The sequence below is a fragment of the Tauraco erythrolophus genome, chromosome Z (assembly GCF_009769465.1).
Source record: "Tauraco erythrolophus isolate bTauEry1 chromosome Z, bTauEry1.pri, whole genome shotgun sequence".
Taxonomy (NCBI): domain Eukaryota; kingdom Metazoa; phylum Chordata; class Aves; order Musophagiformes; family Musophagidae; genus Tauraco; species Tauraco erythrolophus.
The window spans coordinates 21,117,683-21,135,791 of NC_141496.1; the positions used below are offsets into that span (position 1 = coordinate 21,117,683).

Sequence of the window (18,109 nt, forward strand, 5' to 3'; positions counted from 1 at the left end):
GTATTTTTTCTAATTATGTTCTAATTTCAACAGTGAAAAGGGCAGAAGGCTGATGTCAGAATTCAAATGCCCAAACATCAGTAACACAAGGCATCATGATTCAGAACCACCAGATCTTGTCTAAAACTTGCTGTGGAATATCAGTAAACTGCTTGCATTTTACACCTCAGTTTACCCTGCTAAAAAAAAAAAAAAAAGAAATTGTTTGTGTCTCATTAGGAATTTTGAAGCTGAGCCACTAGCTGCAAGATTCAGGAATACAGCAGATAGAATAATAAAACCATCATGAAGACGAGTTTCACAGGCATTTCCAAATACTTTCAGATTTCGTATTTACTAAAAGCTTTATTCACATTCTCCATCTGAAGTTGATTTACCATCCACTAGATTATTATTAGAGGGTGATGGCTTATAAGATTAATTCACATCACATTACAGGCTCTGCAGAACACACACCTAAAACCTCAGTTTCTTTTATTGTGGTTTTCTTGCTCATTATCCAATAGTCCTAGAGCCTCACATTTCCACTGGCACAGCATAGTTCATTGCACAGCAATATATATATATATATTGACCTGCTTATTCATGGAGTATTGAGTTTAGAACTCCCTTTTATGACCCTCATGTACTCTTGTCTGCAAGGTTGAGGTTCTCATGCTACTATAGCCTCTGCTTTTTAATCTGGTATGTCAAGGTGTGCACCTCCACACTTGATCCCTTTCAGAGTTACCTTCTTGTTCAAAGTCAAGTGAGATGTTACAGTGAAGAGCATTCTAGAACCCTTGAAATCAAGAGTTACTTCCCTCTAACATCCTACAACATGACCCAACCTCCTCTTGCAGGCCTCTCTCTTAGTAGATTCATTCTCTTCCATAGCCAATAAACTCAAGCAGAGAAAAACCACCACACAATTCTTACGAAGAGCAAGGCAAAAGCATCTGAAACACAAACCTTGATGTCAACAATAAAAGTCATTGTCGAGTTTTACTCTGCAGGCTCGTTCCACTTTCCCTTCATCATTCCGGGATCTTTAGTCTACGCAGATCCAACTTCACAACAAATCCCATCTTGTTTTCCTTGCGTATACAAGAAACACACATGGCACAGAACTTGCACGGCTTCCACACACACAGCTGTGTTCGATACATTCCCTACCTGCCTGTAGTCTGCTTGTCACAGTGGAGACTAGGCTAGGAATCGAACAGAGTTCAACCTCTGTCAGGTCTCTAGGTATTACACAACACAGAGGGGTTATTACTTAGGAACACATAATCCAGAGAAATGCACTGGAATGTCTTCCATGTAATCTAAGACGACAACAAAATGAAGTAAGCAGATCTTCAAGAGAACACTACCACCACACAAGCCTGGCTAAGAAATAAAATCTCCCATGTTTTGGAAATGCATACAGTTTTAGAATCAGGGAACAAATAATCACCTTCCATAAGTGTATGCTGAAGGGAATGTTGTCTGACTACACTACAGCGTGAACAGTAGTTAAAAAAGCTATTATTAATGGAATTTGAGGAAAAGAGATTTTAGCACACAACTTACTTCAGAACATTTCAGCTGCACACACACCTTTCCACCACCACCACTCACCCCAACAAACAACTGAAGAAGGTGAAACACTGTGTGCTAAAACTGGAGGAAATTAATAAAGCAACACTAAGAAATAAGTCTAAGGTATAAGGAAAGTGAGTTGTACAGAATAAAAAGCATTATTTTTGTCAGTGGCCAGAAGTCTGGTCTAGCAGAGGAGGCCAGAATGAAGTAGAATGACAACAGAGAGGCGAAGAAAACAAACATGATGTTTAAGGGACCACTGAACAGCATAAGAGTGTAGAAAATAGATAAAATAATGAATAACTGAACCATGGGATGAAAGAGAAAAGACAGTGACAAACGCTAGCACATTACACTGAGGTAATTCCATTAGCAGCTGAACCAAAAATCATAAACATGCAGAATCACACCACCTGGCTGATGTTCAGGAGTTTTGAGGAGACGAGGAGTGAGTGAGTTACACGTTTCCCAAACCAAGTAACCAACACACTGCCATAGAATGGTGAGATTAAGAGTACTCGACTTCAACCTTGTGCTAGCTAGAATTGCTGCAAATGAAGCAGGAGAGCTGCAAGACTGCACAGAGGTCATTTCATTTGTAACTCACTGTACAAAGTAGAGGAGGTGATTACATGCACGCACACAGCAGTGTATGCAACTTTTTCCATAATCATAGGGCAACCTTTCACCACAATTTAGAATCGCCCAACCAGGCATCAGGAATCCTTGCAAATTAACTTGTTGTTTTTGCAAACCTCATGGCTATGCATAGTCCCAACCTCTGGACTACAGACATGAAAGAAAAAAAAAAATCACTTTCACATGAGGAGCCATTTCTAGTCTTTTCCCCCCCTCAAGAATTCAAATGATACAGTTAACTGCTGGATTTCTACACTTGCCACTTAGTAATTCAACATGCCCCACCGCTGTCTTTTTGAGTCCACAGTCACAGGGCAGCTCAAATTTCAAGCATGCGATATTTTTCATAGGAGACTGTTGTGATTTTGAATACCTTTGCTTGGCAATGTACTTGCAATTTACATCTTAAATCTACTATTCATATAAAAGAATTATTTTTTGTTTTTATAATTAAAGAGGCTACTCTGCAAACGGTACGAAAAAAAGGATGCTCAGCATCAGGAAAATTCCATGCTCACACAATCACCCCCTGCATCGCTTGAGCCTACAAGAGTCGTTTATCTTTCGTGCAGATCAGCCACTGAAGGCAAAACATGACATTTTGCCAATACATTACACAACAGTTTTCTGGAAAGAAAGCAACACTGAAGATCAGGAATCCTGACTTCCAAAGGGAAGATGTAAAACAGTGTTTATGTATAGGATAACAAACTACATAGCTTTAATAATACAAACTCAACAGCAACTCGTCTGAACAGAAACAATTTGAGACTCTTGTAATGAGGATCTGGGCTTTTTCCCTAGTCCTCCCTAAAGTTAGCAGTCTGTGGAACAACACTGCTGTTTTCCAGAGCAGGAAGTGGCCATGGACAGCAGAGACTAGTCAGAAGGAACACAACCCAAGTTCCTAACATCTCTAGTTCAGGACAAAGCTCTATTCCAGCCTGCAAGTATGGCAAACAGACATTTCGTTTCGACAACAATTAACAGACTAATCTGACCAACCATACCCTTCCCAGGCAAACCAATTACTACTTGTTAGAAGTTGTCAAAGGGCTGTAAGTACAGTGCCTAACAGTTGACAGCTCAGGGAAGTAACGCTGTCGCAGCAGCACTGGTTGGACCAAGCTGCTAAGCTCTTGGAGCAGGTAACATGAGCTCTGGCCATGAGGAGAAACCGCTCAGCAATTCCAGCACAGTTTACTTTAACCAGTGAACTCTGTGGAGAGAAAGGACAGAGAACTGCATTCTGATCCTCACTCCTGGCCCAGCCTTGATGATTTCCCACCTCCCCCACCTTTATTTTCCTCGTGTGAGGAAAAAGAAATCATAACTCTTTATTTCAGAAAAGCGGAAGTGAAAGCCTCAAAGTAAAAAAATCAACAGTATCGCTAACATGCACAGAACATTCCGCCTTTCCTTCTCCTGTTTAGGTCCGTAGCAACACACACCACAACCAGCATGGTTCGAGCCGCTTGATCACGGATTTGCAACAAAAAACGGGACATACTCCCACCAAACACAAGTCCCTCTCAAAACTCTGTTGATAGCAAGCACCTTTTAAGGTTGGAAGTTGAAAACGTTTATACTTTTCCTTTCCAGCAGTCTATCCACTGAATATCAACAGTGCCTGTGAATGGAATTGTCCACATTTCCCAAAGGGTAGCACATAAAAGCATTTTTTCCTGCTGCCCTTTTGTGCCTTTGTTTTGCTGCTCATGTCAAGGACACGACATGGGAAAGGGAGGAGTAGACAGGATATGCTATATGAGCTCTGTTAGTACTTTAACTTTGGATTTTCCAATGCAATCCACATCAGGGATGGGAAGAGTCTCACAGGAAGCTTTCCATGCTGTAAGTCACAGGCGGGCTCCTGAACCTCTCCAAACATGCTCCCATGACTACCTCCATGACTGCCTTTAGTTACCACCTCAGTTGGTTTCTCTTCTCTTAAGAGCTTCCCCACCACCACTTCATGAATAAATGTTTCTGGTTTGTTCTAATGTCATGCAAATTCCTCAGCATGCCAGCTGTTTCCAGTCAAACGATTTCAAGACATGAATTTATCATTATAAACAAGGACAAATATAAGTTAATCCAAAGTAAACCAAACAACTAAAAGCACATTTGCATCATTTACTATACTTACCATATATAAACCATAGCAAGCACAGCTGTGTAAATGCACCATTTATTTCCACATCTCACAGTGTAAATTCAAACCAAGAAGCTACTAATACCAAAATATCCATTAGTCATCATTTTCAGGAAGAAGATGCCAACATTGATACAATGCTGCTAGAGCGCATCACTTCTGCCATACCCAGCATCTGAGAAACAGTAAACTCCACAGAGGGCTTTTTGTTATTCTCATTGTTTTGCTTTTAAATGAGTGACTTCTAATTGTTTATCTATTGATGTCATATTCTGCAAGCAAGAAAAAGTGGTACTTTCTATTTCCTGAGAAAGGAAAATATTATTTTCCAGTATTCTTCTTTCTAATGCATACCAGCAAAGGACCACGCTTCTACTAACTCTTAGTTTTCTGCATGGTTCTCACCACCGCAGAGGCTTCTCTCCCTGTTTTGTTATCCAAAACAATAAGCAATAGGGAAACTACTTTTTGCTTATTCCTAGAGTCACATTTAGGGGGTAGGGACAGGAAAGAATACCTTATTACTCCTGTTCAAGAAAACTTACTAACATATGCAAACGGTTGAGAAGATAAAAAAATCTCAAAGCCTAGTACAGAGTTATCAGAGAACCTTCCAGAGAAGATGTGCAGACATACAAGCATGCACACTGTTTCTGAGATGGAGTCCTAAATAACTATAAAAGTGGCACACTTCCCATCATAAAAACTGTCTCGCAAGACAACAAATTTTGGATTATTTTTCCTCTGAAGTTCATGTGGGTTGAACTCACTATCATTATCATATGATTCTATGACTCTCAAGTCGGACAGAGCCTTGAGTAGCCTGATCTAGTTGAGCGGCGTCCCTGCCCATGACAGGGAGGTTGGATTAGATGATCTCTAAGGTCCCTTCCAGCCTATGCCATTCTATGATTCTATGATTATTTTATTAGGACTTTTAACCAGGTAACAAAATTAAATCACGAACAGAAAGGAAGTTAAAGATAATATAATAATAAGCTTTGTTACAAGCTGTCATATGCTTACAATCTCCACAGTCATGCAGATTCAAGAAGTACTTCATCTTCCTGTTCCGACACTTCCAACTGACAAATCTGACTCAGACACTAGCATGTGGGAGAAGCAGAAACATGCATCTGAAAAGACTGGTACTTCTGCAACAAGGTACTACCTGTCTGGAGCACACAGAGGAAATGGAGGTTTATTTTTGTTGGTTGGTGGATTGGTTTTTTTAATCCCCAAAATTTTCATTTAAGTTTATGATAATGTTTTCGTCTTAGGATATACATCTTTCAGTTTCAGATCCTTACAAATATCTGTACAGTTTTTATATTAACCACTTCTGTTTTTCCACTGTCTCCTTCAAGGGATTACTTCTAAATCATCTCATAGAATCATAGAATGGTTAGGGTTGGAAGGGACCTCAAAGATCATCTAGTTCCAACAACCCTGCCATGGGCAGGGAAACCCTCCACTACACCAGGTTGCCCAAAGCCTCATCCAACCTGGCCTTGAACACTTCCAGGGATGGGGCAGACACAACTTCTCTGGGCAACCTGTTCCAGTACCTCACCACCCTCAACGTAAAGAATTTCTTTCTTATATCTAATCTAAATCTGCCCTCTTTCAGTTTAAATCCATTGCCCCTTATCCTGTCACTACACGCCCTTGCAAAAAGTCCCTCTCCAGCTTTCCTGTAGGCCCCCTTTAGGTACTGGAAAGATGCTATAAGATCACCCCGGAGCCTTCTCTTCTCCAGGCTGAACAGACCCAACTCTCTCAGCCTGTCTTCATAGCAGAGGTGCTCCAGCCCTCAGATCATCTTCATGGCCCTCCTCTGGACTCGTTCCAGTAACTCCATGTCCTTCTTGTGTTGGGGACTCCAGAGCTGAACACAGTATTCCAGGTGGGGTCTCATGAGAGCAGAGTAGAGGGGCAGAATCACTTCCCTCGACCTGCTGGCCACGCTCCTTTTGACACAGCCCAGGATACGGTTGGCTTTCTGGGCAGCCAGCGCACATTGCCGGCTCATGTTGAGCTTCTCATCCACCAGCACTCCCAAGTCCTTTTCCTCAGGGCTGCTCTCAATCCATTCTCCGCCCAGCCTGTACTTGTGCATGGGATTGCCCCGACCCACGTGCAGGACCTTGCACTTGGCCTTGTTGAACTTCATGAGGTTCTCACAGGCCCACCTCTCCAGCCTGTCAAGGTCCCTCTGGATGGCATCCCTTCCCTCCAGCGTGTCCACAACACCACACAACTTGGTGTCATCTGCAAACTTGCTGAGGGTGCACTCTATCCCACTGTCCATGTCACCAACAAAGATACTGAACTGCACTGGTCCCAGTACCGACCCCTGAGGAACACCACTCGTCACTGGCCTCCACGTGGACATTGAACCGTTGACCACAACTCTTTTGAGTGTGACCATCCAGCTAATTCCTTATCCACAGAGTGGTTCATCCATCAAAACCATGTCTCTCTCCAGTTTAGAGACAAGGATGTCGTGTGGGACAGTATCAAATGCTTTGGATAAGTTCAGGTAGACAATGTCAGTTGCTCTTCCCCTATCCATCAATGCTGTAACCTCATCATAGAAGGCCACCAAGTTAGTCAGGCAGGATTTGCCCTTCGTGAAGCCATGTTGGCTGTCACCAATCACCTCCTTGTTTTCTATGTGCCTTAGCATAGTCGCCAGGAGGATCTGCTCCATGATGTTGCCGGGCACAGAGGTGAGACTGACTGGCCTGTAGTTCCCTGGGTCTTCTTTTTGCCCTTTTTAAAAATGGGGGCAATGTTTCCCCTTTTCCAGTCATTGGAAACTTCACCAGATTGCCACGACTTCTGAAATATGATGGATAGTGGCTTAGCAACTTCATCTGCCAGTTTCCTCAGGACCCGTGGATGCACCTCATCAGGTCCAATGGAAACCAGACCTCCAAAGGCCTACATTTTCCCTAGATTTCTTTTTATCACTGACATATCTATAGAAGCCTTTCTTGTTGCCTTTGATGTCCCTGGCTAGATTTACCTCTATCAGGGCTTTGGCTTTCCTAACCTGATCTCTGGTTACTTGGACAATTTCTCTATATTCTTACCAGGCTACCTGTCCTTGCTTCCACCCCCTACAGGCTTTCTTTTTCTGCCCGAGTTGGTCCAGGAGCTCCTTGTTCATCCATGCGGGCCTCCTGGTGTTCCCACCCGACTTTCTCTTTGTTGGGATGCACCGCTCCTGAGCTTGGAGGAGGTGATCCTTGAATATTAACCAGCTTTCTTGGGGCCCTCTTCCCTCCAGGGCCTCATCCCATTGTACTCTAGCAAGGAGATCCTTGAAGAGGCCAAAGTCTGCTTTCCTGAAATCCAGGGTAGTGAGCCTGCTATGCACCCTCCTTGCTTCTCTAAGTATCTTGAATTCCACCATTTCATGATCGCTGCAGCCAAGGCTGTCCTTGAGCGTCACGTTCCCCACCAGTCCATTGTTAGTGAGAACAAGGTCCAGCATAGCACCTCTCCTCGTTGGTTCCTCTACCACTTGGAGAAGGAAGTTATCATCCATGCATTCCAGGAACCTCCTGGATTGCCTGTGCCTTGCTGTGTTGTCCTTCCAACAGATATCAGGGTGGTTGAAGTCCCCCATGAGGACCAGGGCTCGTGAACATGAGGCAGTTCCTATCTGTCTGTAGAGGGCCTCATCCACCCATTCCTCCTGGTCAGGTGGTCTGTAGCAGACCCCTACTACTACATCCCCTGTCCCTGCTCTGCCTTTAATCCTAAACCATAAACTCTCAGTCGGGACCTCATTCGTCCCCAGGTGCATCTCATCTGGTTTAATTTCCCAAAATGGACATCACATCCTTTTCTGCACTCTTGCAAAGATCTAAGTTTTTCCCAGCTCAAGACAACAAAGCTTTATCCTCTTAGTCATGGTAGCTGAAGGCAGCTCAGGCTCTTTTGCCACCGATAACTACATAAACCCTTCCTCCAACTCAAAATCTGTACAGGTCTGAAAAACAGGAAGCCTATTTAATGGAGTAGCACAGTTGAAGTAGTGGGTGCTTAGGAGTGTTACTGATAAGCAGCTTGATAACAGACTAACAATTGAGATGTCTGTAGTCCAAAGGACTAAGAGCCTTTGCAAGATACTTGCAGCACTGTACAACGAGGACATGCAGAACAAGAACTGTCCGAGTAACACGGTACAAACTGAACACAGTGCTGGTAAGGACTGGCATTTGAGAAACTGCTTAACTTTTGGATAAAAATCAACCAATTAACAAAAAAAATAAATCGATTAAATTTGCAAAACAGCATGCAGTAGAAAGCACGATACAAGATATAAGGAATTAATTAAATGGGAAATACGAATTGCAGATTTGGGTTTTGCTTCCTGACATCAGTAGGGAGTAACGTACTTCCCAGCTGCCACACTGCTCGTAGAGCTGAGCGACAAATCCCATTCCCAAGGTACGTGGCTGAGTACAAGCTAGGCACAGTGCGGAGGGAAGAACTATCACATTGCGTTTCTGCATAGCTCTCGCTTCGGCGTGCCTCTCTCTCTACTGTGACACCAAAGCTGCCCAAATCCACTCTCCAGTCAGACCAACTGAAACTCACCTTTCCAATGACAGCCATTCCGATACAAGTAAGTAATCTCGGCACCTAGCGTTTTTCCTAAAGGGACTCTTTCAGCCTTCAAGTGCCTTTTACATGGGATGCATGCCCTCCCTCTACATTGTGGCCATGACAGTGCATCTCTGGATGCTCTGAAGCCTACTCATCATCCTCCTTGCTTTCCTCTCTTAAGTACGAGCAGTCAATGAAATCAGTTCCTCTCAGCATTTTCATAAATGAAGTAGCTCTTTATATTTTATAATATAAAACATTTGATGAAATTAAATATTATGCTGCCCAAAAGGTCATAATGAGGTATCAGTTATCCAACCACCACTATAACTGCAGCTGCCACAACCTAGCAGTCCACTGCAGTGCACACATCACACTTACCTATTTTAAACTAAAACAGAACCAATTATTGTCACAGGGTGTATTTTGCTATACATTACACCTGGTCACACCTGATTCTGCAATACACACACATCTATACTTGGACACCCTCTCAATTTAATTTGGACAGCATACTATAGCCTTCGAAAGAGCTGGTGGATGGTTTGCATGCCTTGCGGCCATTAAAACCTCACACCGTAACCCTCTCTGATCCTTCAAGATAAGCATACTCTTATCACATAGGAATTTGGAGAGAGAAAGCCTTCTGAAGGAACTTAAATACCACAGAAAATATGCCTTTGACTTTGTAAGTAACAGTTTCCACCACAAGGATTTTGTCTATATTGCTCAAATCTATTATTTTCTACCATTTAGAAAATAGCCTCTCAGATGTTGAAAACAGAATGCAGGCAAACGTAGTAAGAAAAAAACCTCAAGCAGAAATTAAACTCTATGTGGACCTAAATTCTAAGAATAAAAGCAAATGTTAAGCTTTGAAATTCTTTCTTCAAGTAAGACTTAATGGTGGTACGTGGTTCTCATCACAGTTGCTCAAGAGTCACCTACTCTTTTGACTGTACAGCCTAATGAAATGGGAAGTGGTATGTGCCAGGCTTCCTCCTGAAAAGTTGCAACAGTAGGAGCAGCACTCCCACTCCAAAAGCTCCAGGGTTTAAACAGTGATTTGAGCAACAGTGTCTTATACATTTTTTTCTATGAAATTTTTCTGCTAAATACCTCATTCATCTTACTGTTCTCATCAATTCAAACAATTGGGAGCAGTAAAAAAAGATAACTTAGCAAATTTCAGACATATGTTTGAAGTAGATCTCTTATTTCTTTTACATAACTTATTTAAGGTTTGGGAAGTTTAACTTAAAAGCATTTGGAAAATATTAAGGCACTCCAGACAAAGCTTACAACAATATGTGCATTTAGCTAACATTTTTTAATATACAACATTACTCAAACTTCATGGATATTTAAAAGTAAATTTATACAGGCCTTCAGCAATAACATTAGGCAAGAATTCTCAGCAACTGATACGCACTAATTCCAAATTTTCTTAAACCTTAAGAGGTTGGCTGAATTTTGCTTTACCTTTTTAATTAAAGTGGTGAATGCTTTTTCTATTCCAGTATTAGCAAATCTTTGACAGGATAAAACTGCTGTAGTCTGTTTATGTAAACTAATATGACAAATCCCTTCTGCTGACTGCATTACTTAATCCTGATCCCAAAAAACTTAGGTAACTTTTTTTCACTCAAATGGTATTAACGCTAACAAAAATTATTTAGTTAGAACAGTGCCTTACCGTGTAAATGCCAATTCTACAAACAGCAAATGAGAGCTGGATGCATTCAGACATAGTCTAAAGAAATTAAAATAAAGACATTACCAAGAATGCTATTTACTAAGAATTATTTTTTTCCCATGTCTCCCCTCTACCCTCAAAGATAACACCTGATGATATAATACTTTATGTTTCTCCTGTAAGGCTGTATTAAACAATCTGAGAAAAATGCCACATAAATTCAGATTATGAAGATACTTATTACCTTTCATATAGAAGCAGCTGCCAACACCATTGTAGGTACTAATTCAGTATTTCACAATAGGCCTCAAATTACCTAATGCTCCCCAAAATGCCTGTATTGCAATGTTAACATTTTGCATGCAAGCTTTCAGTCCCATTTATTTTTATCTACTCTCGTTTAAAAACCACCTGCAATAGACATTTTAACAGAGTAATGTGCTTTTTGGCTTCTTAGCAAACTGTAAAGAGCTCCCATGTTTAAATATTATAGTTCTCTCCCTGTATCATCATTTAAATTTTCCTCCAAAATAATACATAGAACTTTACATTTCTGAAGCTATACTCTTTTAGTTTTCATGTTCAAAAATACAAGTCTCCACTGTCTTGAATATTTTATTTAACCTGTTCTTATGCTGTGAATATTATATTAAAAGCTTTTACCCTCAACTCGCTCAACTTCCAATCTGATGTGATGCCACAATTCTATGTCTTCTGCAGCCACCCAGAGAGGCTTAGGACGGACTATGAATTTCTGATGAAACAGATGAAAAACACATTCTTTAAATAGCATGAAGAAGCCAGAAAGTAAATGCAACTCCCCACCACCAATATAAAACCTATTGTACGTTTGTTATTTTTTATATACAGTCAGGTACAATAAAACAGGCTTACAATGATTTATGGAGAAGAGCAATTGAGGAATTACTTTAAATAAGGTATTTGAAAAGTCACTGCAGGTAAAAATTAAAGCAATCAAGTGGAACATTTTTACTATACGTTTAACAAATACACTCACCATCTGCATTTATTTTAAGATGTCGAAGGTGAAGTGCTGGATGCTACAGACTTCAAACAGTATCAGTCAAAATTTTTTTTTCCCCTAACCTTTGCTTTCTACCCTCCATAAAAAACAAACTGCAACTGAATTACCCATTTAATCAGAACTGTGATTTAAGAAATTAAAAGAGCAGCTCTTATTCATAAGTAATAAAAAATGTGCAGCCTGTAACTGTTATATTTTTTTCCTGTAACTGTTATATTTATGTTTTAAACACACATTTCACTGAACCATATGAAAGTCAAAAAGCACAGCACAAAAACCTTAAAGCAAACCTGACAGCATAGTTGATTTTCTCTTCTTACTGCAAGTGATCTAGAATATTACTGCTGATAAGGAAATGCTTCTTCAAAGCACCATATAAATTGCCAGGATATTTTTTCTCTCCCCCCCAGCCCCTCCCACTTCCAGAACAAGCATCCAATTCTATGACTTGTGCTCTGAGTTTCCCACAGAAAAAAAGTCACAGAAAAATAGGAATAGAACTGATATTGAGAAATCCTGTCTTACACAAAGTGGTGGGGTGGGGTTATAAACCATACATACACCCCTCCTGACAGTGTCTGCAGACCATGTTCCCAAGGCGCCAGGGATGGATGACTTCCTCGAGCCATCTAGTCCCATGCTTCACTACCTGCCTTTCTAGAAAGTTTCCTAATGTTTAATCTGAGTTTGCTGCAATTTAAGCCCATACTTAAACACAGTGATTCGTATTTTCAGTATCATGACAGATTCTGTGTTGACAGCAGACCCAGGTTTATGAAAAAGATTATTTCAAGTTGCAAGGGAAGTGAACATGCAGTAGCAGCAAATCATTACAGTTTCTCAAGGTATATAGTTTGCTTTTATTCTGCACAACTGCAGCATTATAAATTGTTTTTCTTTTTTTTAGCTCTTGTTCTGTACTTCCAGACTATGTATTAATGGGAGAACTAACATGCAGTTCTAATTCCCCAGCAAGCACCTGCAGGCCCTTGCTTCAGTAGAAAAAGCAAGCTACATCTGTGTTACCTTACTCATCTGTTGCTGAGTTTGTTGCTGTTAATGTTTTGAAATCAACAAGATATTACAAGGCATGAATCCTAAAATTATCTCCCCTTCCTACTGTCACATACAGTACCAGCAAACGGTTCCCCTATGCATTTCCCAATGAAATATTAAGCTAATCCCTTCCCCAAGCCTCCAAGATAATGCTTATGTCTACAGTGTTAAAAAACTTTGTTAATTCCAATGCTGTTATTAGCTTTTCTCTTATATTCACCCCTCCTACCCTCCACAAATTTTCACTCCCCCAATACTGTTTCAGCTTAATCACTGAAAAAATGTCAGGAAATTACTTAAATAACTAGTTGTTTAGTGATGCTATCCTACAGACTATCACTTTGACCACTGAATTAGAATATACATGATAAACTGCGGCTACAAAGGAGAATTTATTCCCGATACTTGTAATCTGCCATTACTTTGGTTTTGCAACTCATTTTACACCATACAATTAGGCAACAGAACAATTGTTGGAGAATTTTCATGTAGTTTACTTACAGTTTATTGTTGCTTTCTGAAAGGATTTTACACGGTAAGCATGAAAGCAAAAGAAAAAAATAATGTAAAAATATACCTACAAGCATTACAAAAGAAAGACACCTTGTTTGATACAACTCTATGAAGACTTATTCTTAACAGAAGTCACTTAACACATTTAAAGCGAGAAACGGAGTCGTCAGGACAAATATGTCAAACAACATAAGAATGCATCTCTTCCAATATGCACCCTTCTGGTTAGGCAAAGCGTTATCTCACAAACATGAAATAATTTCTCCAGCTGGAAACTAAACTCAACGGCTAACACACATATTTGTCTGAAAATTTGTTATTTTAATCATATGTTGTAAAAACGTGACTGTTCATAATAACCTAAAAAGATGCCTGCCTTGCGGCTGTGCAACCTCTCCATGCACAATAAGCATTTGTTCTGTCCATTTTTTCAAGCACCCAGCTATCAGTACGAGTATCAGCACAAAATAATTTCAGTATTTGGTGTTTAAAGCAAACAAACATAAAGCACTCACAGCTCTGATACAGGCACACATCAGTCTGCAACTGCAAAAATTCATTGTTTTGATATCTATACCTTCAGGAAATACTAAATGAAATTCCTGCGCGTAACATTTACAAAAGGGTAAATTTTTAAGAGATTCATAGACCATGTTCTGCAACTGATCAATTAAAGTTGAAACCACTGAGTTGAAAGCACTAGCCTCAAGAACTTTGGTAGGCAAAACGAGGGGAGGGATCCTAACCAACTTCTCGGAAAAGACACAAAAGGCTTGACACCTGCCAGAACTGCAGAAGCTGGGGTCCTCAATCTGCCGACCAACAGGAACGCTCACCTTGACCTCAGCTTGCTTTTCCATAATCCTAAATAAACTGCAGCACTACGTATAGTTCCAAGACCACAAAACCAGCAAGCAATATGAGAAAAAGAAGTTGGTTTTTTTCCTAGTGATATGTTTCTTCAGTAAGATAAAGATTAAGATACCCTCTCGCTCATGTATAAAGAAGTGGTCCACTCCAGTAATTGCTTGGAATTAAGAGACCTTCCAGGCAAAAAAGCACTTCCACCTCCATTCTTATCTGCTAACTTTTTCAGTGTGTAAGAAAGGTGAAAATTAGCAACACGAGTGTAAACAAGAATGCAGATTTTAAAGTACCTATATGCGTAGAGTCTGAAAGAAATTCTCAGCGCTTATGTGTTTTAAAGAACACGTAGGTACCCAAAAGCTCACAGAATTACACTAAAGTACTAGTCATAACAACTTTCACCAGAACTGTTTGCTAAACTTGTGTACTGAATTCCAAGCAGTAACTCGAAGGCTCCTCTTTCTGCACAAGATGTCACAGCCCTCTAGCACATTCCATTAATAACATTTCTAATTTAAACTCTCTAAATTCTTTTTTAATGCAGTTCTCAGAGATAAAAGACACAAAATATTTTCATGTTCTCCTTTAATGCTGAATAATTAGATTTTTAAAATACTGACCTTCTTGTACACAATCATTAGAAAAATAAATCTGAGTTTAGAGACTAGAAAAAACCTAATGCTGATGGAAAGGCAATGATATGTGAACAGGAAATCCGATTGGATCCAAGAACTCTCTTGTCATCATAAAAAGTAATCAAGTGGATGCACCACAGAACAATGCTCCCCCCTCTTTTAAGCAATATTCTCACTAGAACAGTTTTCCATGACTGTTTCCAGGACTGCAACAGTTCAGACAGTGAAAGATGCAGATTAGCCAACACAAAATGAATAGCTGCAAAACCAGCGTAGACTTTTCTCAAGAATTCTGGACCTGTTCTCCAGTCTTGCTGAAACCTGAAATTATGCAAGTTTCTAGGCAAGAATAAAGCATTCAGAGAAGAGACATTCACTGTAAAGCACAACATCACTCTTCACTCTACACAGGATATCAGTTCAGCTTCAGGTTCACCCCGTTTTGTAGGCCTTCCATATAAAGTCATAAATTGGTTAGGATATAAATGTTGGAAGGACAATAGCCTCTGCTCCTGTGTCAAGGGAGCACATCCAAGCACAGGAACCCTTTAGCTACACGTCCCTGGAGCAGATTAAGTATCTTCATCATCCCTCGGAACTAAAAAGTCTCATATCCTGTGCAGTCAGTGCAATTTTGCTTACACTTGGAGAGCACTCCTAGACACCATCCAGAATACCTCTGCTTTCTAAATGCAGTTCCTTGTTCTGGAGCGAGACCTAACTGTCTCCTCAATGAGGAGGGATGGAGGTGTTTAGCACCCATCATAAGCACCAGGACATACAGGGAATCATATCTCATGGACAATCCTCAGGTTTCAGTAATGGCAGTTTCAGGAAGGAAACACAAGAAGGACATGGAGCTGCTGGAGCGAGTCCAGAGGAGGGCCATGAAGACGATCTGAGGGCTGGAGCACCTCTGCTATGGAGACAGGCTGAGAAAGTTGGGGCTGTTCAGCCTGGAGAAGAGAAGGCTCTGGGGTGATCTTATTGCAGCCTTCCAGGACTTAAAGGGGGCCTACAGGAAAGCTGGAGAGGGACTTTTTACAAGAGCATGTAGTGATAGGACAAGGGGCAATGGCTTTAAACTGAAAGAGGGCAGATTTAGATCGGATATAAGGAAGAAATTTTTCACTCAGAGGGTGGTGAGGTACTGGAACAGGTTGCCCAGAGAAGCTGTGGATGCCCCATCCCTGGAAGTGTTCAAGGCCAGGTTGGATGAGGCTTTGGGCAACCTGGTGTAGTGGAGGGTGTCCCTGCCCATAGCAGGGGGGTTGGAACTAGATGATCTTCAAGGTCCCTTCTAACGCTAACCATTCTATGATTCCACGATCTCCACAAGCCTAGCATCGCATCGGAACATCATGTTTAATACTACCCACTCCAATAGACCTGTCTTCCAAGAAACTGCACAAATTCACAGTCTACTCATCTTGGTCTCCGTAACGCTACTGCACAAGTGAGACGCAGGATTCAACTATGTTCATGGGTAAAAGCAGTTCCTGGATTATAACCATCATCAAGTTCTTCTACTGGGAGAAATGGTTATTGGCTATTTACCCTCTCTTTATGATTTCCAAGATGTCTATAATATTGGCTCCTCACACCATTCAGCTGTCTCTGCTCTAAACTGAAGGGCTGTAACCATTTAATTCTTCCTTGTATGGAAGCAATTGTATTCTTTCAATTATCATGTAATCCTTCTCTGCATCATCTTTGGTTTTACAACACTCCTGCTGACATGATGCGACCAGAAATGTAGCATTTAAGACTACAGCAAACCTTGCATTTAAGCAGTGTAAAAATAAGATATATTTTTTTTCCTTCTTTCACTTCTTTGTACTCTAAACTTGTTGACAGACATCTGGGTTGAGATAACATTTTAAAGAAGGATCCTCCTTCCCTTTTCCTAACCACTGGTTAGGTATTTTAGGGCCTATCCATGTCTGTACTGTCATGTGACTTCTACTACAAATACATTCAACTTTGCATTTATCAACACTGAATTTCACCTGCCATTTTATTACCAATATCAAAATGGGTACTATGATTTTTTTTTTTCCCCAGGTTCGATATGCACTCAGTATTTGTCTCTGCATCAGCCCATCCAAAGTATATACAGTTTATTCAACTAAATACAAACATGAAATATCCTGGTAATCTCTGTATTCTCTGCTCCCTCTTATTCACTGCCAGAGCAGTGCTATCAATGCTCATTTATGAAACTTGCTATTGACAGTCTACAGAATGTTTACTTCATTTTTAATTGCTTCAAAGTTTTTCGTCTCTATTAGAGGCAAAATCATATAAAGGAAGACTTGGCAGTAGTTGCTGTAAAAGCTAATAAAAACATAGAAAACAGATGCTTCCTCCATCCAAAAGCTCCAAGTCACAACAAGAAATAAAACAGATCTGCAAACTTACTTCCCCCATGTCAACAGTTCCTACCGGTTCTTGGATGCCATCTTGCTTCCCCAGATGCTCCAATACCAAAAGCTAACATGGCCTTCTACTGCTCCACCAAAACATACTCCAGAAAAACAAAGCATTGTACAAAGATTCACGTTCTTCCTGCTGTTTGCCCTTACAAGCAACAAAGCTTTAGGGGAGCATCTAACCATAAGAGGACCTGTCAACTAGGCTTCCTGCTTTGTGTCTCCTCCTCAGATAGCAGGAAGCTACTTACATACTCGTGATGGCAATTAATATAGTCACCTTACCAGGCTGCCAGTGGGACAAAAGAAAACTTCTGTACTCTGAAGAGCTTCAGCATGAGACGAGCCAATCTCATATTCAATTGCAAATACCCTACTTACATCCCCAAGGACTTTTATACAGTCAGACAGTTTGCACTTCAGATAGTTTTGCTGCACACACAGCAGAAAAAAGCAAAACCAACATACTCCACAGTATTATGAGCCAAAATCCAAACAATCACAAGATTTTAAGACCCGCATATGTTTTTTTCCTTATGGCTTTACAGCTGTTTGGGCTTATATTTGTGCTTTTAAGTTTGAAACTAAAAACGTTTCTTTTGTTAGTGGAAAGCTGATATCCTCACATAATCACAAAACTCCAGAACTCAGGCTTTAAGAGAATAAACATTACAAGCTGGTAGTATTAAAAAACATGAGCTGACAATACTGACAACAAGCCAAAAATGGTAATCAGTGTGGGGTATTAGGAGGAATATTCTGTCCTTACTACATACAGATTTTCTCACTTATTAAAAGCTCGCATTTCTAATTAAAAGCTCGCATTTCTAACCTTTTGTGAAATTCATCACCGTGCTGCATCAAGCTTGGAGCTCTGACTGA

General features: G+C 40.5%; 1 protein-coding gene across 1 annotated transcript in view; it reads right to left on the reverse strand.

The window, feature by feature from the left end:
- The window catches only part of ARL15 (ARF like GTPase 15), a 213,482-nt gene extending 202,118 nt beyond the window's left edge, over positions 1-11,364 (reverse strand). Inside the window, exons 1-2 of the mRNA XM_086629654.1 lie at positions 11,343-11,364; positions 10,680-10,736 (exon numbers count right to left, since the gene is read on the reverse strand). Coding sequence (XP_086485780.1) covers positions 10,680-10,733 — 54 coding nt within the window. The 5' untranslated portion in view covers positions 10,734-10,736; positions 11,343-11,364. The remainder of the gene's footprint in view (positions 1-10,679; positions 10,737-11,342) is intronic.
- Positions 11,365-18,109: the final 6,745 nt, after the last annotated feature.